Raw genomic sequence first — 25,071 nt, 5'->3', positions numbered from 1 at the left:
TCTCATTATATCTTTTTCGATTTCCCTTAACAATGGTTTATAGTTTTCATTATATAAGTCCTTTACATTCTTTGTTATGTTTATTGCTAAGTATTTTATTTTTTTTGTTGCAATCGTGAAGGGGATTGTTCTTTTGAGTTCCTTCTCAGTTGTTTCATTGTTGGCATATAGAAAGGCTATTGACTTCTGTATGTTAATTTTGTATCCTGCGACCTTACTGTATTGGCTTATTGTTTCTAGTAGTCTTTTTGTGGATTCTTTGGGGTTTTCGATGTATAGTATCATATCATCTGCAAAAAGTGATACCTTTACTTCTTCTTTTCCGATATGGATGCCTTTTATTTCTTTGTCTTGTCTGATTGCTCTGGCTAGAACCTCTAGTACCACATTAAATAAGAGTGGAGAGAGTGGACAACCCTGTCTTGTTCCTGATTTAAGGGGGAAAGCCTTCAGTTTAGTGCCATTTAATATGATGTTAGCTGATGGTTTATCATATATGGCCTTTATCATGTTGAGATATTTTCCTTCTATACCCAATTTTGTTGAGAGTCTTAAACATAAAATTGTGTTGTATTTTATCGAAAGCCTTTTCTGCGTCTATTGATAAGATCATGTGGTTTTTGTTCTTTGTTTTGTTGATATGGTGTATTACATTAACCGTTTTACGTATGTTGAACCATCCTTGAGATTCTGGGATGAATCCCACTTGATCATGATGTATTATTTTTTTAATATGTTGTTGTATTCGATTTGCTAGTATTTTGTTTAGTATTTTAGCATCTGTATTGATTAGAGATATTGGTCTGTAGTTTTCTTTTTTTGTGCCATCCTTGCCTGGTTTTGGTATGAGGGTTATGTTGGCTTCGTAAAATGTGTTTGGAAGTATTGCTTCTTCTTCAATTTTTTGGAAGACTTTGAGTAGAATAGGAACCAAGTCTTCTTTGAATGTTTGATAAAATTCGCTGGTATAGCCGTCAGGGCCTGGACTTTTATTTTTGGGGAGGTTTTTAATGGTTTTTTTCTATTTCTTCTCTACTGATAGGTCTGTTTAGGCTTTCTGCTTCTTCTTGACTCAGTCTAGGAAGGTTGTATTGTTCTAGGAATTTATCCATTTCTTCTAGCTTGTTGAATTTAGTGGCATAAAGTTTTTCATAGTATTCTACAATAATTCTTTGTATATCTACGGTGTCCGTGGTGATTTCTCCTCTTCCATTTTGGATTTTGTTTATATGAGTTCTTTCTCTTTTTTCCTTGGTAAGTCTTGCCAAGGGTTTGTCAATTTTGTTGATCTTTTCAAAGAACCAGCTCCTTGTTCTATTAATTTTTTCTATAGTTTTTCTGTTCTCTAATTCATTTATTTCTGCTCTGATTTTTATTATCTCCTTTCTTCGGCTGGCTTTGGGTTGTCTTTGTTCTTCTTTTTCTAGTTCCTTAAGGTGTGAAGTTAAGTGGTTCACTTGGGCTCTCTCTTGTTTGTTCATATATGCCTGAAGTGAAATGAACTTCCCTCTTATCACTGCTTTTGCTGCATCCCATAGATTCTGATATGTCGTATTGTCATTTTCATTAGTCTGTATATATCTTTTGATCTCTGCACTTATTTCTTCTTTGACCAATTCATTTTTTAAAAGTATGTTGTTTAGTTTCCACATTTTTGTGGGATTTTTTTCCTCTTTTTTGCAGTTGAATTCTAGTTTCAAGGCTTTATGATCAGAAAATATGCTTGGTACAACTTCAATTTTTCTGAATTTGCTGATGTTGTTTTTGTGGCCCAACATATGGTCAATTCTTGAGAATGATCCATGTACACTGGAGAAAAATGTATACTCAGTCACTTTGGGATGAAATGTCCTGTAGATGTCTATCATATCCAGGTGCTCTAGTGTTTTGTTTAAGGCCACTATATCTTTGTTGATTCTCTGTTTGGATGACCGATCTAGAGCCGTCAGCGGTGTATTGAGGTCTCCAAGTATGATTGTGTTTTTGTCAGTTTTTGTTTTAAGATCAATAAGTAGCTGTCTTATATATTTTGGTGCTCCTTGGTTTGGTGCATATATATTAAGAATTGTTATGTCTTCTTGATTCAGTGTCCCCTTAGCCATTATGAAATGGCCATTTTTGTCTCTGAGTACTTTTCCTGTCTTGTAGTCAGCATTATCCGATATGAGTATTGCTACACCTGCTTTTTTTTGGATGTTATTTGCTTGGAGTATTGTTTTCCAGCCTTTCACTTTGAATTTGTTTTTATCCTTGTTACTTAGATGAGTTTCCTGTAGGCAGCATACAGTTGGATTTTCTTTTTTAATCCATTCTGCTACTCTGTGCCTTTTTATTGGTGAGTTTAATCCATTTACATTTAGTGTAATTATTGATACTTGTGGGTTCCCTATTGCCATTTTATACCTTGCTTTCTGTTAGTTTTGTGTCTTGTTTGATCCTTCTCTTTCGTTTTTCTATCTTTTGTTTTTGTTTGGTTATATTCCATACATCTTTCCTCTGTTGCTATCTTTTTTGTCTCATGTGCTTCTGTGGTGGTTTTTTCAATGGTGGTTACCTTTGAATAATGAAAAGGGTCCCTACCCTGTTCATTGTAGCAAACTATTTTGTGAGTACTTTTGCACTCCATTGTCCTTTGCTACTGTTAATCTCCATCTTCTCCCCCTCTTTCTTTTTGTTGTTGTCACAGTTTAAATTTGGTTTTATTGTGTTCTTCTTGGAGCTTTTACTTGTGGCTCTGTTTTTTTTTGTTCTTTGTATCTGATTGGAGAACCCCCTTTAGTAATTCCTGGAGTGGGGGTTTTCTGATGATAAATTCCCTCATCTTTTCTGTATCTGTGAATGTTTTTATTTCTCCTTCATATTTGAAGGATAGCTTTGATGGGTATAGTATTCATGGCTGAAAGTTCCTCTCTTTCAGGACTTTAAATATTGGGGTCCATTCTCTTCTAGCTTGTAGAGTTTCTGCTGAGAAATTTGATGATAATCTAATGGGCCTTCCTTTATATGTTGTATTCTTCTTTTCCCTGGCTGCCTTGAGAATTTTTTCTTTGCTGTTGGTTTGTGTCAATTTCATTATGATATGCCTTGGAGTAGGTTTGTTGGGGTTAAGAAAACTTGGAGTTCTGTTTGCTTCTTGAACTTGAGGCTTTAGTTCTTTCCACAGGCTTGGGAAGTTCTCATCTATTATTTGTTTGAGTATGTTCTCCATTCCATTTTCTCTCTCTTCTCCCTCTGATATACCTATTATTCTTATGTTATTCTTTTTGATGGAGTCAGATAATTCTTGTAGGGCTATCTCATTTTTTTAAATTTTTGAGTCTCTTTCTTCTTCTCTCTGTTGTGCCTCAAGTTGCTTGTCTTCTATTTCACTAATCCTCTCTTCTATCTGACCTGTTCTATTAGCTAAGCTTGTTACTTCGTTTTTCAGCTCGTGAATTGAGTTTTTCATCTCTGTTTGATTTGTTTTTATAGTTTCAATTTCCTTGGACATATATTCTTTGTGTTCATTGAGTTGTTTTCTGAGCTCCCTAAATTGCCTTTCTGTGTTTTCTTGTATATCTCGGAGGATTTTTAGGATTTCTATCTTGAATTCTTTGTCATTTAGCTCCAAGGTTTCCAATATATTAAATTTTTTCTCCATAGATTTTTCCTCATCTAGCTGTGTTACCTCTCTTTCTTTTGTATCCATGATATTCGATTTTCTCTTCCTTAATGGCATCTGAGGGTGGTTTTGTTGATAATATTAATGAGATTTAATAAAGAATAAAAAGTTTAAAAAAATAATAAAAAAAAATCGAAAAAAGTTGTTTTTTTTTTAAAAAAAAATTAATAATGAAATAAAGAAAAATAAAATAAAATAAAAATTTAAAAAAAAAAAAAAGGAAATTATTCCCCCCCTCCTTTTTTCCTCTCCTCTCCTCTCCCCTCTTTCTTGATAAAATCTTGTGGTGGACTGTGAATTATAACAAACAATGCCTGTGATGGAGGGCCTGAATTGGGGAAATGTAATAAAGGGGCAAGCAAAAAAAAAAAAAAAAAAGAAAGAAAAAAGAAAAAAAAGAGCATATGGACCCAGAAAAAGCAAATAAGGAAAAAATTTGGGTCAAGAATAAAATGATTTGCTTTTAGGTGTTGGTTGTCTAAGAGTTATGATGAGAGGATTAAGAGGAAACAGAAAAATGGGGGGACAAATTAAAAAATTACTATTGTATTTAGTGGAACAAGACCTAGATAATATGGAGAGCCAGGGATGGGAGCACTGCTAGTGAGTTAAAAAGGTGAAGTAAAAACCCCCCAGAATGCCACAAACATAAGTTTGAGTCCCAGATAAGATAATTTGTTTGTTATTGAGGTTTGAGTGAGAGGAGATGTAAAGGAGAAAGGAAGAAACTAATATAGAGGGAGAAAAGAAAGAGAGAGAGAGAAAAAAAAAGAGGGAACCACTAAAAGAAGAAAAAAGAAAGGAGAGAGAGAGAGAGAGAGTTAAGGGTTTTGGAGTGCAACCCTCATAGAGAGAAAGGAAGAGAAGAGAAAAGATAATCGGAGATGTAACACTTATGGGTAGTGTAGTTCAAGGAGAGGAGAGAGTAAGACCGGTAGAGAGTTAATCGGCCAAATTGGAGGAGGAAAAAAAAAGTATCAAGAATGAAGATAAGAGAAACAAACGAACAAATATAATAAAATGGGATAGGTTATAAAGTCTGCAGATTATTCTTGATTTTGAGAGGTTATCTTCTTGCTTTTTCTTTTCTCTCCCTCTTCCTGGTCAGTGACTCTGTACCCCGGGTTTTGCCCCTTTGCCACGCTCAGGTGGAGGTTTGCAGTTGATAAGTCTCTATGGCAATGTCATGTATTGTGCTTTAGTCTCGTTGGCAGTCTAGGATATTAGCATTTATAGGCTCCGACAGTGAGAGAGTCCATGTTCCTAGAGCCTTTCTCCTAGTCTTTCCTTCCTCAATTAGTAGCCTGATAATCCAGCTATGGGGTTGCTGCTGCCTCTGCCTGGATAGTAAGAGGCTCAAAGAGCTGGCAACTCCCCACTCTATTTCCACTCAGCACAGGGCTCTGGGTAAGGCTCAGTCAGTCAGAGCTGCTAGCATAATCAGGCGGGCTTTCCGGCCATTCAAAGACCTCTGGCTCTGCCACTCTGTCCGGTAACACAAGCGGGTGCCCACTTTCGGGGCGCTTGGAGGAAACTCTCACTCACTGGCTGCGCGCGCAGACCAGGATATCCGGCCAGCAGTCTCACGCTCTGAGTGAAACCCCCAACCGCAGGGAAAAGTTGCAGCGTTGGAATTGAGTCTCGCTCCGTGCCCGTGCGCGGCTTTTGCAAGGCGCTGTGGTGGCCCGAGATTCTGCTTTGGCCCACACAAAGGCCCCTGACTCTGCTCCTCTGTGCGATAACATGGGCGCGCACTGCCGAGGCACTCGGAGGAATCGCTCACTCCTTATCTGCCCGCGCAAACCAGGATATGAGGCCGGCCGCTTTCCCTCTGAGTGAAACACCCTCCGGCAAGGAAAATCTCCACCGTTGGAATTAGTTCTCACTCCCTCCCGTGCGTGGCTTTCCCAGGGCGCTGGGGCTGCCCAGAGACTCTGCCCTCAGGCCACAGAAAGGCCTCTGACCCTGCCTCTTCGTGAGGCAACACGGGCACTGACTCCCGGGGCCTAGGAAGAAATCTCTCGCCCACTAACTGCGCACCAGCCAGGAGACCGGGTAAAATGGCCGCGCCGCTTGTCTTTCTTTGTTTGGGTTTGGCGCGAGTGTTAGCTTGTATTGCCCGGGTTGCCACAGGATCAGATTTTCCTCGGCTTGGATCTCCGTGCCACAGCCTGGTTCGGCCGTTTGTTTCGCGGCCTGGATGTATTCACCCCCTTTGCCCGCCTCAGTTTCTATATTCACAGTTACCAGAGAAAGCCGCCCTGTTTAGGTTAGTGAGGAAGGCGGAGCATTTCTTACTCCCTATTTCCTTCGGGGTTTGGTTATATATTTAGCCAATTTTTCACTCAATCATACCTTTGGGTGTATTGCGAAGCATCTGGAAGCTCCAAGTATAGGTTTTTCTGTTTCTGGTTGAAGATCTTGTTGAGTTTTGGGGGAGATTTATCTGTATCGCTTCCTACCCCGCCATTACTCTGACGTCATCTCCCGCCAATTTTCTAGAACACTAAAAATACTTAATGCTCATGAGAATGTGAAACAATAGGAAATCTCATTCACTGCTGATGGGAATGCAAAATGACACAGTCACCCTGGAAGACAGTTTGGAAGTTTCTTACAAAATATTTGTCTAAGTAACGAGTTGCATATATTATGCTGATGTTTTCCATTTCCATTCATCATGTATTTCAATAAATATTTAAGCAAGATATATTCCTATAGTTTATTCATAGTAAAATAGATATAGCTTTCTGTTTATTATACTTTTGTTAATCATTTTGATAGTTTTTAAATTTTCACCATTATAAATGTACCACATATGTCTAACCTTATACATATCTCCATGTGCCCATATTTAAAACTTTCGTGTGTTACATATGGATTTTACACCATTTTCCTCAGTGTAGTTCTTCATCCTTCCATGAGCACTGGATGAGATGCCACTGGTCCTCACAGAGCGAGTATCTCACTTTATTTTAGGTTTCCTAATTATTTGTTTACTAACCATTTAAATTTCATTCTCCTTAAATGGCTTGTGCATATTTTTTTACCTATTTTTTTTATATCTTCTTAACCTTAAACTGGTTTCATCAATGCTTAGTGTACATATTTTTGTGAGCACCTACTCTGTTATCACCGACAACTTATTGTCTCATTCTCAATCCAATGAACTTATTGGGCCCCACTCATGTACAGATTGAAAAGACAAAGGGCTGCTGTGTTGAAGGCATTTTTAAAATAGACTTTGTTTTTTATATTAGTTTAAGGTTCACAGAAGAATTAAGCTGTAAGTACAGAGCTTTCGTCTAGCCCTTCCCCCAAACATGCAAAACTTCTCCCCCTGTCAACATTCCCACCACAGCAGCACATTTATTTCAATTGATGAAGCTACACAGACACATCATCACCCAAAGTTCATGGTTTTTCTTAGGGTTCACTCTTGGTTTTATACACTCTATGGATTTTGGTTTGACAAAAGCATAATGCTTGCCCACCATTATAATAGCATACAAAATTGTTTCACTACCCTAAACACCTTGTGAGATCTACCTATTCATCACTCCTTCCCCTGGAACTGCTGGCAATCATTGATCTCTTTATTGTCTCCGATGTTTTGCCTTTTTCATAGTGGAATAGAGTTGGAATTCTGCCACATGTAAGCCTTTTTAAATTGGCTTCTCCTCATTCAGTAATACTATGTATTTTAAATTTCTCCATGTCTTTTCACATTTCAATAGCTCATTTCTTTTTAGTGCTGGAGAATGTTCTATGATCAGGATGTACCACAGTTTATCTACATTTACTAATGAGCATCTTGGTTATTTTAAAGTGTTAGAAGTTATGAATAAAGCTGATTTAATATCTGTGTAGAGGTTTTTGAGTAGATGGACATAAGTTTCAACTCATTTGGGGCCATACCAAGCAGTGCCATTGTTACATCATGTTATAAATTTTTTTAGGAAACTGCCAAACTGCCATCCAAAGTGGCCGCCATTTATTTTTATCCAGAGGTAAGTTGCCTTTGGGTCCCAAATGTCCCATGTTTATTGAATAATCATCTTCAAAGAATGTCTCTGAACAGAGGCAGGACACCTTCATTCCTTCCTTATCTTTCTGATCTCTGGGGAGGGCCTCTCTAAAAAAGTGCCACACTGCTCAGTGCAACTCTAATCAGACGAGCAAAAGTCTTATCAAGAGTGCTCCAACATCTGTTTCACGCCAGGAAGAATTTGTATTTCAATCATGGTTCACACTGTGCACTGTATTGGCAGCAGTATTTCCTATACATGAGCCGGGCTTGAAGATTAATATTCACAAAAAACTCTTCAGCAATCTGCAAGTTGGGCTGTCAGAATAATCACCATTAATAGCTGGTTATTTTTTTCATCAAGCTTTTCAGGATTTTCTCAGTTTGAGAAACACTTTGCTGCCATCAGCTAGATTGAAGGGTCAATATCAACCATATAATTTCAGCTCTCTATAAATGAATTTGTTGTTCTTATGTTCATGAATACTCTATACGGGTTTCTCTTTTAAGCAGAGGCATTTTGGCTAGTTTCCTCCTGTAGCTCTTTGAGACTTCATACTAAAACATGGAAAAGTAGTCTTCAGAAGCCATACAATAAATTCATATGAAAACTCTTCATTTAGATTTTTAAAAGTCATTATGTTTCTACTATTTATTTCATGCCAATCTCAGACTCAGAGCTATCTCTGAGGCCCAATGCAGAGCAAATTGAAAATGCTAAGCAGTTAATACCCTAAACTTCAGTCTGCATGTTTCCTGTGGGCCTATTTTCCAGTTACTAATCCTATCTTCTGTTCAGTTGATAGCATTTTTTTTTATCTTAATTCTTTATGAATCTTTTTCCTCTCCAGAACTTCATCATGGAAAAAAAAAAGCTTATTTACCCTCACTTTCAGAATCATGATTCTGCTTTTGGACGGTGATCTACAGGTAACAGAGGAAGGGTGCTATTTTAGAGCTGAGGGCTTAAGAAGGTTTGCGTGCTTCTGCTTATTCCTTTGAACCTCTGCCACTCCATGAGAATAACATGCTAGTCCGGGAAGCACGAGACACATTTGGAGCAGAGCCATTTCTGCTGACAGACAGACCTGTGAATACCCTTCCTGCCTCAGCCATGGGCCAGGGAGACTTAGATGAGCTCAACCTTCATTAATTAGCCAAATTATGGGAGCCCACAGATGTGAAAGTAATAATAAATGTTGCTATTTTTAACCACTGAGTTTTTAGGTTTTTTGCTAAGGAGTAACAGCAAACCAATATAGTCTGTATAGTAATTTTAAAGCAGTTCATGTTCCCTGGAGACAGGGAGGAAAACATGATTAAAGAACTTAAATATCTATATTCACTTTATTCTCTCTTCCTAGTAGGGACAAAACTCCTGTCTTAGGGAATCTGCACTTCTCTGCACACAAGCCTTCCTCTAAATGCCAGTGAAAAAATTGTCTTATAAATTATCGCCAGTATTTTTTTAGATTTTATTTATTTATTTTTAGAGAGATAGAAGACAGAGAGAGAGAGAAGGGGAAGGAGCAGGAAGGATCAACTCCCATATGTGCCTTGACCAGGCAAGCCAGGGGTTTCGAACCAGTGACCTCAATGTTCCAGGTTGACACTTTATCCACTGCGCCACCACAGGCCACCAAAACTATTGCCAGTTTTCCCTGGTCACTCCTGAACATTTCTCACTGGTTCTAGCCCATAAAAAGAATTACATTCCAAGAAAACTTCTGAATTATATACACCAAGAAAACTCTGGCCCTGCAACCTCACTGATGCAACATATAAAACTTAACTGGGAATAGGGATCCTATATTCTAAAAGAGTTGTATAACTCCAACGATTTATATCATCACACAGTTGGTCAGACAAAAGAAAAATAAACACAATAATTAAATGAGCTAACTTATTGTCACGAATTAGAAGAGATGATTTAACATGTTAATATGAGCATCTGGGTGTGGTGCAAAATATGCTGGCTAACCAAAGACAGGACTTAACTCCACCTTAGGTTAGTGAGGTTGCAGGGAAAGAGTTTTCTTGGTGTATAATAGAGAGAACAATTTATAGGCTCATTGTTATGGAAATGTTTGAATAAATCAGTTATATGTAAATTTCTCAGTTACTCCTTAATTTCTATTCTCAGAGAATATAGAAGGACATTCTGATCTCCTAGGAAGAAACTCCTTTTGTCCAGGTGGGTACTTCATCCACCAACATTAAGAACAGATGGTGATTGGCCTTTAAGGTTGAAGATAACATTGTATGATGCTGCAGTGTTGGGTTTCCCTCTACAAATAGAATAATGAGACCCAAGAATAGATAAAGCTTTTAAAATATGCTTGCCTATCAGTTTAAAAAATGAGCAAATAACCACCACACAAATTAGAGCAGGGTCCCCAAACTTTTTACACAGGGGGCCAGTTCACTGTCCCTCAGACCGTTGGCGGGCTGGACTATAAAAAAACTATGAACAAATCCATAAGCACACTGCACATATCTTATTTTAAAGTAAAAAAACAAAACAGGAACAAATACAATATTTAAAATAAAGAACAGGTAAATTTAAATCAACAAACTGACCAGTATTTCAATGGGAACTATGGGCCTGCTTTTGGCTAATGAGATGGTCAGTGTCTGGTTCCATATTTGTCAATGCTAGCCGTAACAAGTGATATGACGCACTTCCGGAGCCCTGACGCATGTATCCCGCATCGCTGCGCTTTGTGGCACCACCACATACAGCACACAAGATGCATCCTGTGCTCTCTCACTGACCACCAATGAAAGAGGTGCCCCTTCCGGAAGTGCGGCGGGGGCCAGATAAATGGCCTCAGGGGGCCGCATGTGGCCCGCGAGCCTTAGTTTGGGGACCCCTGAATTAGAGAAACAGAATTGTGATTGATGGATTAATTCACAGATATCCTTGCCAGTGGTTAATCAGTGATGGGTTATTAGCAATACATGACATGGACAATCAGTTATGGTGCTACTTTCCACATACATGTATGTAGAATTAAATATAAAGGTCTGCAGGGCAGAAATGTAATTCAACTTGCCTTTGAGAAATTCCTAGGCTCCTGTACAACTTCAGACCTGAGCTATGTCACACACTCAGTCCCTCAACTGAAGGAGAGCAAGTGCCTTTGATGGAGATTCTTGTAATATAGTCACATGTGTTACATGTATCTTCCTGTGGCCTCCTCAGAGGGATATGAGGCCATTTACCAGTGTGACTTCATTAATGAAAGGAAGATATGTAGACCTCTTCAAAGATACTGGACATTGGCTCTGAACTTATGCTTGTGTTTGAAATACCACCGTTCCATCAGTAGAAACACAAGATTATTTAAGTTCAGTAGATCACAAATCTATGCTTTGTGGGTTTTTCTGTTTATTTATTTTTTTCTTTCCCCCTCAGTCCATGAATATTTAATGTAGTGAATATACTTAATAATAGGCAGAATTTCTACATTAGAATAAAATAATATGAAGGAAAGCCCAGTTGGAAGATTTTAAAATGCTCCTTCATACTCATTAAGTTCTACACTGAAAGCAAGTCTATATTTCCATGGAGCTTGATTAGCATCCCCTTGAAAGGCTTGAAAGCTGCATGGGTAGTGATTCAAAGCTTATCCACATTTCCTTCATCAGACTGGACTGTGCAAAAGCCACAGTAAATGATAGAAATAATAAAAAGTTACTGGAAACTAAAGCAGATTGTGATACAAATTTTGACAGCGATTCTAGATTTTGGATCTCTATTAAGACAGATAAACATTGCCCTTGGTACGAGGAGAGAAACTGTGACATGACAAATGAGTCTTTTTTATCCTAATCAATGAATGCCTAGTAAAATTTGCCCAACTGCTTTTTAAAAGTTATTTTAAAAACTAATTTAAAGACATATCAATTATTCTCAGATTGATCTACAAATTCAATGGAATTCCAATTAAAATTCTACCTGGTCTTTGTTTGATTGCTTAGATGTAGGAATTTATGTAGAACATAGTAGATTATAACAGAAAATAATTATCAAATACAACCAAAACTTCCTAAAGGAGATTAAAAATAGATGTCTTATTATATCAGTATTGAGATATTTCAAAGGTAAATAATTAAGATTTATGACATTGTCACATGGGTAGATAATTAAACAATAGACTCAGAGAAGTAGGCACATGCCCGTATAAGGACTTGATCAGCAATCAGGAAAGCATTGCAGATCAGACAGATCTGTGCACAAAAGGCGGATATTCAGTACATGTAACAGGCACAATTGGTTATTCATATGAAAATAATAACTCATATTTCTACCTAATAGTGCACATACAATAATTCAGATCAATTAAAATTTAAATATAAATGGCAGAACTTTAAATTCTCTACCGCTGAGCCAACCGGCCAGGGCTAGTATGGATAAGTTTTTGTTTTTTTGTTTTCTTGCTTGTTTATTTGTTCCTTTCAGTTTTATATCCTACATGTGTGTGAAATTATATAAATCTTAACATTTTCTGTCTGAATTATTTCTCTTAGCATGATATTCTCAAGGTCCATCTACATTGTCCCAAATACAGTATTTTATTATGTCTTATGGCTGAGTAGTATTTCATTGTATATATCTAGCACATTTTTATCTAATCATCTACAAAAGATACTTTTGGTTGTTTTCATGTCTTTGCCACCATGAATAGTGCTGCAATGAACATAAGAATGCATATGTCTTGGCTCTGGCTGGTTGGCTCAGTGGTAGAGCGTTGGCCTGGAGTGCAGGGGTCCTGGGTTCGATTCCCGGCCAGGGCACACAGGAGAAGCACCCATTTGCTTCTCCACCCCCACCCCCTCTCCTTCCTCTCTGTCTCTCTCTTCCCCTCCCGCAGCCGAGGCTCCATTGGAGCAAAGATGGCCCGGGCACTGGGGATGGCTCCTTGGCCTCTGCCCCAGGTGCTGGAGTGGCTCTGGTCACAAAAGAGCGACGCCCCGGAGGGGCAGAGCATCGCCCCCTGGTGGGCAGAGCTTCACCCCTGGTGGGCGTGCCGAGTGGGTCCCAGTTGGGCGCATGCGGGAGTCTGTCTGACTGTCTCTCCCCGTTTCCAGCTTCAGAAAAATACAAAAAATACAACAAAAAAAAAGAGTGCATATGTCTTTGCAAATAAATGTTTTCATTTTTTTTTCATGTAAATACCCAGAAAAGTTGCTAGACCATTAAGTAGCTCTATTCTTAATTTTTCAAGAAATCTTCATACTGTGTTTCATAGTGGTTGTAAAAAATACTGGGTCAAAAAAGAAATAAAAAGATAAATAAAGACAAAGGAGAATGACAAAACAACATATCAAAACTTCTCAGAAGCAGTAAAAGCAGTAATAAGAGGGAAGTTGATGTCATTATGCGCCTATCTCAAGAAACAAGAACAATCTCAAGAAAACTATCTAACCAGACATATTAAAGTACTAGAAAAAGAAAAATAGCAGCTTCTTTAAATCAGCCGAATAAAGGAAATTAAATAGATGCAGAATTGAATGAAATAGAGAACAGAAAGACTACACAGCAAATTAATACAACAAAGAGCTGGTTCTTTGAAAAGATTAATAAAATTGACAAAACTGTGGCTAGACTCACTAAGGAAAAAAGATAAATCAGAAGTGAAAGAGAATTTACCATAGACATCATAGAAATACATAGGATCATAATAGAATATGATGAAAGACTACATGCCACCAAATTCAATTACCTAGAAAAAATGGATATGTTCCTAGAAATGCCCAATCTTCCTAGACTGAGTCATGAATAATTGGAAAATATAAATGGACCAATCAACAGTAATAAATTTAAAACATGTATCAAAAACTTCCTCAAATTAAAGGACAGGATTAGATGCTTTCACTAGTGAACTCTACCAAATATTCAAATAAGATTTAAAACCTATCCTTTACAAACTTCCAAAAAATTAAGTAAGAGGCAATAAATACTTCCTAACACATTTCAGCATAACACTGACATCAAAACCAGGTAAGGATAACAGGCACACACACAGATAGAAAAAAAATTACAGACTAATATCTCTAATGAATACATATGCAAAAATTCTAAGGTAAACATTTCTAAATAAGATAGAAATAAAAACATATACAAACTAATTGATTAATTCAATTACATTAAAATTAAGTTTTAATATTTAAAACTCATCATAAAGAAGGTAAAAATATCAATCTATAATCAGTAGAAAATATTTTCAGTGCATACAATTAACAAATGAATAATTAGAATATATAAAGATTCTTACAAATCATCAAGAGGATAACATAATGGGCAGATGACATAAATAGGCATATTTAGATAGCAAAAATAAAATCTTGAAATATGTAAAATAATACTCAACTGTGAAAGTTATCACAGAGAAAAACCACCAGGATACACAATCTTATGCATAGAAGATATGCTCAAATGGAATAATCTGACAATACAAGTAGATATACTTATTAATTTTTGCTGAGTGTAAATATTTATATTTTCAGAGTGAAATGAAATTTCAAAAAGTAATATAATAAATGTGAAAATGTCTACCTAAAGTTTTAATTAGTGTATTTTGAGGCATAAAAATTTGAGTAATACTAGTATTTAAGTATTTTGGAAAATTTTTGAAAACTTCAATAATGTTATTTATGAGAAAAAAAAGAGTAAATAATCCCAAAATCTATGTCCAGGAAAAGAATATTGTGTTGATACATATTTAAATAAAATATTTTACAATAGTTAAAAACAACAGATAAAAATGCATTAACAGATAATGCAAAATATTTCAGTTCAACAAAATAAATTTTTTCAGAAGCTATACACAATATTATTCCAGTCATATTAATATGAAAGCTAAAGAGTATTTTGTTCAGGCATACATACAGTTAATACTGTATATTAGGGGCAAAGGTGGTAAACATAACATCTGAATATTCACTACCGTTGGATGGGATAGTGAATGGGTACTTGACAAGCACAAAGACATCGGCAGTATTCTGCTTCATAACTTGAATAATGAGTATGTGCATGTTCACCTTGTAATTTGTTAAACTACACATATAAAATAATTGATTCAGTAAAATATAGCCTCTAACCTGTTTATCAGATCCAAACAGGTTCTGTTATTTTTGCAAGATTCAGAAGAACCCTCGGTATCAACTTCACACAGAGGTCCAGAGTATCCAGGTCTGCAAATACACCTTTCAAACAAGACATTTAATAACTCCATTGATATAAATGTATAAAGTTCAAGTTTCAAATAATTGTAGCATGGCAAATTGTTAGTAATAAAAATGTTCTATTTGTCAATTGAAATTATAAACTTGCAAACACTTAGATACATCTAAATGCATAAACATGTATCTAGATTTTTTGTTTGTTTTCTTTACCTGAAACTATTGACCCCATCTTCACAGTTGCCATAATTCTGACAGGGAAGGGAGGAGCACTCATTTATGTTAATTTCACAGTGTTCTCCTTCAAACCCTGCAAAGAGAAATGTGAAGGATAAGGATGAGCAATTTTCATTTCAGTATGAATCAGAATCAGTGACAAAGAGTCTGGAGAATTTGTTCATAATAAAAATTAAAAAACATAAAAGAGAAAATACCTCATCTCTGGTTTCTCAAACAACTCTATTTCATATAATCTATAAATATATTTATGCTAGTTTCTAATTAATGAGTTCAAATGAAAGAATCAAGAGGGGAATACTTTAGTATACCCCCTGTGAAAGAAGAGTTGTTGCTAATGCTGCTGTTCTTTTAAGGTATTTAAGTGTTTGAACAAGAAGAATTGAAACAATCTGACAAGCAAATGAATTAATGTGTTGACCAATCTTAAAGTAAAATTGAGCTTCAGCGACTGAATTTATACAAGGCATTTAGCAGATGAAGAGAATTATTTAATTGCTTTTTATATTCAAGTGATTCAAAAAAAATAAATTATTTTGAATCACAGTTACAAAATCAGTCATCTGTTTAAACACATGTCAGTTATGTTTAAAATAGCAAAGAACAATAAAAAATTATACAGACCAGTAAGAGAGGCAGCTATAATTATGTCAAAACATTCATGTCAGAAAAATCAGCCTAATTATCACTTTTTTAAGGCATTAAATATTTTAACATTCATTATCACCATTTAAGTAATTATTTCCATGGTTATATATTAACTAGGTATAACAATATTTATACTCATTTCTAGATAATTAAAAATCTAAGAAACAAGGTTTTTCTTCCTCTTACTTTTCACTGATATAACAAATCACCCAATAATTGCAGTGACATTATACATGTCAGTATCTATTCAGATTTTCTATTACTCTGAAAAAACTGTATTTATTATTGGCATACATATAGACTGCCATTGGAACTGAGAAGTGTCTGAAATGGAGTGTGGTCCATCTATCCATGAATGGCCTTCTTCCTCCCCTGGTGCCTACTCATATAGTTTCTCCTCCTCTTTCTATCTGCAAACATTTCTTCATTTTCAAAATCTCAAATCATATATAACACTATATTGGCATTCAGATGATATAATAGAGTTTCCTTGGTCTCTGTCACTGCATCATGACCTTTTAGTTTTTAGCACCTACTGCTCAGTGGAAAGTCCTCACTGTATTTCCTCACTCAGGTTATCATGTGAGAACATGAGATTGCCCTACATTGCTTTTCCCATCACACCATGCCACAGACATTGTCATTTAGTGGTATCTACAGTGAGCTCAAGTGCCAAATTGATTTGAGGTTTGGGAAGTTGGTATTAATTTTGTAAAATCTGGCTGCTTCTTTAGCAGAAAATAATATATAAAGCTAAAAATTACTTAATCCAAAAAAGACAAGAGTAAAAAAGAACAAAGTACACATACAACCAGTAAAAAACAAATCATAAGATAGTTTATTTAAAGTCATATGTATGACTAATTACATTAAATATGATGTTAAAAACTCTTCAATTTAAAACAGAAATAGGCAAATTAACAGAACTAACTGTACAATATCTAAAGAAACTCATTTTAAATATAGAGATGAGTATAGGTTAAGAACACAAAGATAAAATAAAGATGCATCAACAACTATTAATCAGAAGAAACCTGTGGAGCCTATATAATGGGTAGACCAGATAGTCTTAAAAAATACCATTAATAATTTGTCTTATTTTTTCTTACACAATTACTAAAACTTCAAGTTCAACTCTGAAGTTGCATGCTTTCACTTACATTCACTTACATTCATGCACTAGAGTTGTATACCCAGCATTAAAAATAAAATTAAAATGAGTTATTTCCAAGTTAATATGGTTATATATAAATTGCAAATGTCATAATATACTTATAAATAACATAATAAGCTTTTTTAAATTATTTGATTCAAATTAAAATTGTTTTATAAGCTAAAGATAAAGAGTTGGATGCAGGGCAAGATGGCAATGGAGTAGGCAGACGTTCCAACTTCCACCTCCCAAAATCAAAATGGATTACAACTTAATTTTAAGAACAGTCATCTGGAAAAACCAACTTTGCACTAAACCAAGAGGAATCTATAACCAAAGATCACCAAAGAAGCCACACTGATACTGGTAGGAAAACAGAAAATGTGGAAAGGGTTGCCCAGCTCCCAGGAGCACACAGCGGCCTGGAGGGACTCACGTGGTGGTGGGGTTTTACCGGAGAGGAGAGGGTCCTGGGTCCCAGAACCAAAGCCCCAGCCTGCAGCCCCAGATCCTAGAAGAGGTGTACAAACAGTATTTCGCTGTGAAACAAGTCAGGATAATGTTTGTGAGAAAGAGACAAATTTCTCAGACCCAGGTTTCATCTTAAAGGGACTGCGCAGAAAACCTCTTTCACAACCACTCTCCCAGGGTTCTGGTGGACAGGGTTAGCTGAGAGGACTGGAGTAGTAGGAAGAGAGTGTAATCTAGGAGGCACAGGGAGAAACACTGTGAGGGACAGCCACCCTAACCCCTGGGCTGAGTCATTACCCAAATCTAAAGTGAATATTTTTCCTGGAACCAGCAATACCAGCAAAGGGAAGCAGGTCACCAGCCAAACAGAAGCTTTCCTGCTGTACTCAGAGCAGAGTTGCTTAGAAGAAAGGAGCCAATCAGGGATACAGTATTGAGTGCTGAGGTCTGAGCTACAATACCATCCCTACACTGCTGAGTGCTTGCCAGATGGAGAGGGGGCAGCAGCGCGATGCAGGAGCGGAAGCCAGGAGCCAGCCATGGCTGCTACCCACATATGTGAACACAGTCCAGCCTGTGGGGGTGGGCTGGAGGCCAAGGCAACTGTCCAGGTTTACAGCCTGGACTACCATGCCAAAGCAGTCCTTCCCACAGGGGCAAGGCAGAGGCTGGGGTCCAGTCATGGATTGCAGCTCAGACACGTGAATGCTGTCCCACCCACAGGACAGGCAAAGGCCAAGGGCCAGCCAAAGCTTGCAACTCGAATATGAAAAAGCAGTCCCAGCCACAGGAGTGGGATGGAAGCCAGAGAGACCACAGTGGTGGGCCAGCACTGGCAATGCCTGTGCCTGAACACCCAAGGTGGCAGCAGTAGTGGTAGAGGGCCAGTGGACAAACTGTACCTTGGGAACACAAAGGCCATACCCAGTGGACTTCTTTGACCACACCCTTTTGAGGGCTGAAAAGAAAGAATATAAAATAAAATAAAATAATAAAATAGGTTGGCTAGAATAACACCTGAGGCTAAGGGGAAAGCCACATCCAATACCTTACCTAGCCCCTGTGCCCAACAAGTAGCCACCAATAAGAGATTGCAGAAAGTGGATCTCAGGGGAACCTGAACATTTAAATAAACATCCTCCAGGCCAAAAGTAGATAAAAAGCCAGCCTAAGTTGATATTAACAATGCACTTGGGCTCAGCAGAGGCAGCCACAGGATCTGGAACATCTGTTGTTCAAAAAATATATATAAGGGCCAGTCATAGGCAGGGACCCCCACTAGTCTGTGCCAGGATCCGGCCAAGAAGGTCCAAGGAAGGCATATCCAGAGGCCAGATACAGAGAGCATCAGCTCAGGACTAACAACCTCTGTTAGAGTCACATCTTAAGGAGGGGCTCCTCACACCTGACCCAGTTAAGATATAGTTAATGGAAAAGAGGTTCTGCTAGTTAAGGAGACCACAACTCAAACAAGCCTGCAAACCATAAACAAAAACAATGAAAAGACAGAAAAACATAAGCCATATGAATCAACAAGAAAAATGTCCAGAAAAAGATCTGGATGAAATGGAAGTAATCAAATTACCGGATACAGAATTTAAAATAATGATCCTTAGAATGCTTAAGGATCTCAAAGCTATAATGGATGGACTTAATGAGCACCTAAATAAAGAAATTGTAAGCATCAAAATGGACACTGAAATCATAAAAAAGGAACCAGACAGAAATGACAAATACAATATCAGAAATGAAGACTACACAAGAAAAAATGAAAAGCAGGCTGGATGAAGCAGAAGACTGAATCAGCGACTTAGAGGACAAGATAAGTGAAAGTACAGAAGCAGAACAGCAAAAAGAAAAGAGGATAAAAAATTCTGAGGAAACTCTAAGAGAGCTCTCTGACAATATGAAGAGAAACAATATCCACATAATAGGGATTCCTGAAGGAAAAGAGAAAGAACAAGGGATAGAGAATCTGATTGAAAAAATTTTAGCTGAAAATTCCCCTAAATTGATGCAGGAAAGAGTCATACAGGTTCAAGAAGCAGAGAGAACCCCATTAAAAAAGAATACAAAGAGACCTACCCCAAGACACATCATAATCAAAATACCAAAGCTAAAAGATAAAGAAAGAATTCTGAAAGCTACAAGAGAAAAGAGGTCAGTCACCTACAAAGAAGCTTCCAAAAGGATGACATCCGACTTTGCAACAAAAAACACTTGAGGCCAGAAGGTAATGGCAAGAAATATTCAAAGTAATGCAGAACAAGAACCTATAACCAAGACTTCTTTATTCAGCAAGGCTATTGTTTAAAATTAAAGGAGAAATAAAAAGCTTCCCAAACAAACAAACAAAAAAACTCAAGGAATTCATCACAACCAAACCAATGCTGCAAGAAATATTAAGGGGCCTACTGTAGACAGAACAAAGCAGGAAAAAACATCTAGTAAAAGAAGAACATAGATTTCAAGAAAAACATGCAATAAACAACTTCATATCAATAAACCTTAAGTATAAGTGGATTGAATGCTCTAATCAAAAGATATAAGGTAGAAAAATACAAAAAAAAAAAAAGACATAAGGTAGCTGAATGGATAAGAAAACAGGACCCGTACATATGCTGTCTACAGGAAATCTACCTCAAAACAAAAGATACACATAAAATGAAAATAAAAGACGGAAAAAAAATTTCATGCAAATGGGAATTAAAAAAAAGCTGGGGTAGCTATACTTATATCTGACAAAATAGACCTTAAAACAAAGACTATAGTAAGGAAAAAAGAAGGTCACTACATAATGATAAAGGGAGCAATCCAACAGGAAGAGATAACCATTGTAAATATATATGCACCTAATATAAGAGTACCTAAATATATAAAGCAAACTTTGATGGACATAAAGGGCAAGAACAACAGCAATACTATAATAGTAGGGGATTTCAATACCCCACTTACATCACTGGATAGATCCTCAAGAAAGAAAATTAATAAAGAAACAGCAGAATTAAGAGACATACTAGATCAACTGGATTTAATAGATATCTTCAGAACTCTTCACTCTAAAGCAGCAAAATATACATTCTTTTCAAGTGCTAATGGTACATTCTCTAGGATAGACCACATGTTAGGGTATAAAATGAGCCTCAACAATTTAAGAAAATTGAAATCATATAAAGTATCTTCTCTGACAACAATGGCATAAAAGTAGAAATCAACTACAATAGAAAAACTGAAAAACACTCAAACATTTGGAAAGTAAACAGCATGTTATTAAATAACAAATGGGTCAACAATGAGATCAAGGAAAAAATTAAAAATTTCCTTGAAACAAATAAAAATGACCATACAACAACTCAAAATTTATGGGACACAGCAAAAGCAGTCTGAGAGGGAAGTTCATAGCATTACAGGCATACTTTAAGAAGCTAGAAAAAGCTCAAATAACCCTGCAACTAAAAGAACTAGAATAAGAACAGCAAGTAAAACCCAGAGGAAGTAGAAGGAAAGAAATAATAAAGATCAGAGTGGAAATAAATGACATAGAGTTAAAATATATATATATATATATATATATATATATATATATATATATATATATATATATATATATATATATAGAGGATCAATGAAACCAAGAGTTGGTTCTTTGAAAAGTCAAACAAGATAGATGAACCTCTAACCAAACTCTCCAAAAAAAAAAAAAAAAAGAGAGAGAGAGAACAAATAAATAAAAATAGAAATGAGATTGGAAAAGTAACAACTGACACATCAGAAATACAAAGGATTGGAAGAAAATACTATGAAGAACTGTATGTCAAAAAATTAGACAACTTGGTGAAATGGACAAATTCCTTGAAAAATATAACCTCAAAAATCAACCTGGAAGAGTCAGAAAACCTATATAGACTGATTACAACAAATGAGATCCAAACATTTATCAAAAACTCCCAACAAACCAAAGCTCTGGGCCGGATGGCTTCACAGGAAAATTCTACCAAATATTCAAAGAAGAACTAACTCCTATCCCTCTCAAGCTATTTCAAAAAATTCAAGAGGAACAAAGACTTCCAAGCTCCTTTTATGAGGTGAGCATAATTCTGATTCTAAAACCAGGCAAAGATAATACAATGAAAGAAAACTATAGACCAAAATCCATGATGAATTAGATGCTAAAATTCTCAACAAAATATTATAGCAAACCAGATCCAGCAATGCATGAAAAAAATCATACATCTTGATCAAGTGGGATTTATTCTGGGAAGGCAAGACTGGTACAATATTCACAAATCAATCAATGTGATTCTGCACATAAACAAAAGAAAGTAGAAAAATCACATGATAATATATCAATAGATACAGAAAAAACATTCAATAAAATCTAGCACTCATTTATGATCAAAACTCTCAGCAAAGTGGGAATATAGGGAACATAACTCAACATGATAAAGGCCATCTATGACAAACCCAGAGCCAATATCATACTCAATGGACTAAAATTAAAAACAATTTCCTAAAGATCAAGAACAAGACAGGGGTGCCCCCTTTCACCACTTTTATTCAACATAGTTCAGGAAGTCCTAGCCACAGCAATCAGACAAGAAGAAGAAATAAAAGGCATCCAATTGGAAAAGAAGAAGTACAACTATTATTATTTGCTGATGATATGATACTGAACCTAGAAAACCCTAAAGTCTCAGTCAAAAAACTACTGAACTTGATAAATGAATTCAGTGTGGTGGAAGGATATAAAATTTATACTAAGAAATCAGAAGTATTTTTATACACCAACAATGATCTGTCCAAAGAGAAATTAAGAAAACAATGCCATTTACTATTGCAACCAAAAAAAAAGTACCTAGGAGTAAATTTAACCAAGGATGGTTTAATACTTGTACTTGGAAAATTATAAAACATTGATAAAAGAAATCAAGAGAGATACAAACAAGTGGAATCATATACTGTGTTCATGGATTGGAAGAATAAACATCATTAAATTGTCTATATTATCCAAAGCAAATTTTAAATTCAATGCAATTGCTATTAAAATACCAATGACATACTTCAAAGATATAGAACAAATATTACAAAAATTCATGTGGAACCAAAAAAGAACACAGATAGCCTCAGCAATCTTGAAAAAGAAGAAAAAAGTGGGAGGTATCACACTTCCTGATATCAAGTTTACTACAAGGCCATTGTTCTCAAAACAGCTTGGTACTGACATAAGAACAGGTATATAGATCAATGGAACAGAACAGAGAACCAAGAAATAAACCCACACCTTTATGGACAATTGATATTTGGCAAAGGAGATAATAGCATACAATGGAGTAAAAAGAGTCTCTTTAACAAGTGGTGTTGGGAAAATTGGGCAGCTACCTGCAAAAAAGTGAAACAAGACCACCAACCTACACCATTCACAAAAATAAACTCAGACTGGATAAAAGACTTAAATGTAAGTCATGAAACCATATGCATCCTAGAAGAAAACATAGGCAGTAAGCTCCCTGACGTCACTTGCAACAATATATTTGCTGATTTATCTCCATGGCAAGGGAAATAAAGGGCAGGATAAACAAATGGGACTATCAAACTAAAAAGCTTTGCACAGCTAAAGACAATATGAACAAAATAAAAAGACAAACCACACAATGGGAGAACATATTTGACAATATGTCTGATAAGGGTTTAAATACCAAAATTTATAAAGAACTTATAAAACTCAACCCCAGGAAGATAAACCATCCAATCAAAAAATGGGCAAAAGAAATGAATAGACACTTCTCCAAAGAGGACATACAGATGACCAATAGGTAGATGAAAAATTGCTCAACATAACTAATCATTAGAGAAATGCAAATTAAAACCACAATGAGATATTACCTCACACCAGTTAGGAGGGTGCTCATTAACAAAACAACCCATAATAAGTGCTGGTGAGGATGTGGAGAAAAGGGAACCCTCCTGCACTGCTGGTGGGAATGCAGACTGGTGCAGCCACTGTGGAAAACAGTATGGAGATTCCTCAAAAAATTAAAAATGGAACTCCCTTTTGACCCAGCTATCCCACTTTTAGGACTATATCTCAAGAACACCACCTCAATGATTCAAAAGAAGAAAGGCACCCCCATGACTATGGCAGCGTTGCTTACAAGAGCCAAGATCTGGAAACAGCCTAAATGTCTGTCAGTGGATGAGTGGATAAAAAAGCAGTGGTACATAATGGAATAATATAAGGCCATCTAAAAGAAGGAAATCTTACCTTTTGTGACAACATGGATGGACCTGGAAACTATTATGTTAAGTGAAATAAGCCAGGCAGAGAAAGAAAAATATCATATGACCTCACTCATTTGAGGAATGCAATGAACAATGTGAACTGAGGAACAGAATAGAGAAAGAGATGAGACCAATGGGACCAGATGGAAAGCGGTCAGAGGGAAAGAGGATGATAGGAAGGGGTCAGAGAAGGGAAAGAGATTGGTGAAGTTATACAAACACATTATAGAGAGCAGAAAAGCTAATCCTGGAAGGAAAGAGGGAGGGACCTGAAGGGAGGGGGGGGGAAGGGGATATTGTGGGGAACACTGGTAAGGGGGGATGCATTTGGGGGGACACGAGAATCTATGTAAACACAATAAATTAAAATTAAAAAAGTAATAATAAAGTATCTAGTTTAGTGTTAAAGAAAAAAAGAGTTGGCTTCACTCCATCATTTCTACTTTTAGTATCAATAGCTTGGTCTGAGAGGCAGGGCATATTGACAGTTAGATTTTTCCTAGACATGTACTTCTGAGGCACTGCAGTTCAAGGGCATTGGCTAGTTAGGGAAATGCCAGACTGCAGTTCAAGGGCATTGGCTAGTTAGGGAAATGCCAGTGTGCCTTCTTCAGTTCAGCCAGGCTCAGAATCTAGGAACTCAGACAATTCTCAGGATAAACTTATTTTCTGTGATTTTGCTTTATTCATTTAGTTTGACATTTCTGAGATGGAGCTTTGTTACAAGTAGAAACATATGTCAATGGGCTGAGGAAATGAGATTACTGAAATGCACTAGACATTGGGAGGAAAAATATAGTAGGCAAGTTGCATTTAAAACAAGACAAAGCTTTGCTGAGAAAGCTTATGTTTAAGGGATTTAAAGGAAGTAAATGTATACTTAGTCCCTAACTAAATTTTCCCTAGTCCATGGTGTTTACAGTTGATATTTATTCGTGCAAAGGGTACTTGTTTTGAATACATGCAGTGATAGCTAAAAGTTTGTCAAAGCTAAAAAATATAGTGGATTAAGTTTATCCTCTTCTGTGATGTGTCCCTATCCAGAACTATTCAGTGGACTCTATTTTATTAACTTTAACTGCAATCGAGTTCTTTACATACAAATGAGTTGTTTTCAAATTGATGCTCCCTGGTCCTTTTCTTAGTGTCTTTGCCTGGGTATTGTTGTAGCAAACACATGTGACTGGCTAATAAATATTTTTACACTTCTCCATTCCCCCAAAATATATAGAATAATTACTAAACCTACTGCTCAAATTTAGGAGCTAAGCCCTGGCCGGTTGGCTCAGTGGTAGAGCATCGGCCTGGCATGCAGAAGTCCCGGGTTCGATTCCCGGCCAGAGCACACAGGAGAAGCACCCATCTGCTTCTCCACCCTCCCCCTCTCCTTCCTCTCTGTCTCTCTCT

The 25,071-nt window shown here is 36.6% G+C and overlaps 1 protein-coding gene across 1 annotated transcript in view; it reads right to left on the bottom strand.

Annotated features, from left to right (window-relative positions):
* EYS (eyes shut homolog) overlaps positions 1–25,071 on the bottom strand; it is a 1,965,296-nt gene that overhangs the window by 1,144,489 nt on the left and 795,736 nt on the right. Inside the window, 2 exon segments of the mRNA XM_066360293.1 lie at positions 14,796–14,900; positions 15,090–15,186. Of these exon segments, the coding sequence (XP_066216390.1) occupies positions 14,796–14,900; positions 15,090–15,186 (202 nt within the window).

Source organism: Saccopteryx leptura, chromosome 1 (genome assembly GCF_036850995.1).
Source record: "Saccopteryx leptura isolate mSacLep1 chromosome 1, mSacLep1_pri_phased_curated, whole genome shotgun sequence".
Classification (NCBI taxonomy): domain Eukaryota; kingdom Metazoa; phylum Chordata; class Mammalia; order Chiroptera; family Emballonuridae; genus Saccopteryx; species Saccopteryx leptura.
The sequence above is the reverse complement of the archived record's forward strand: the minus strand, read 5'-3'. Positions and strand labels throughout refer to the sequence as shown.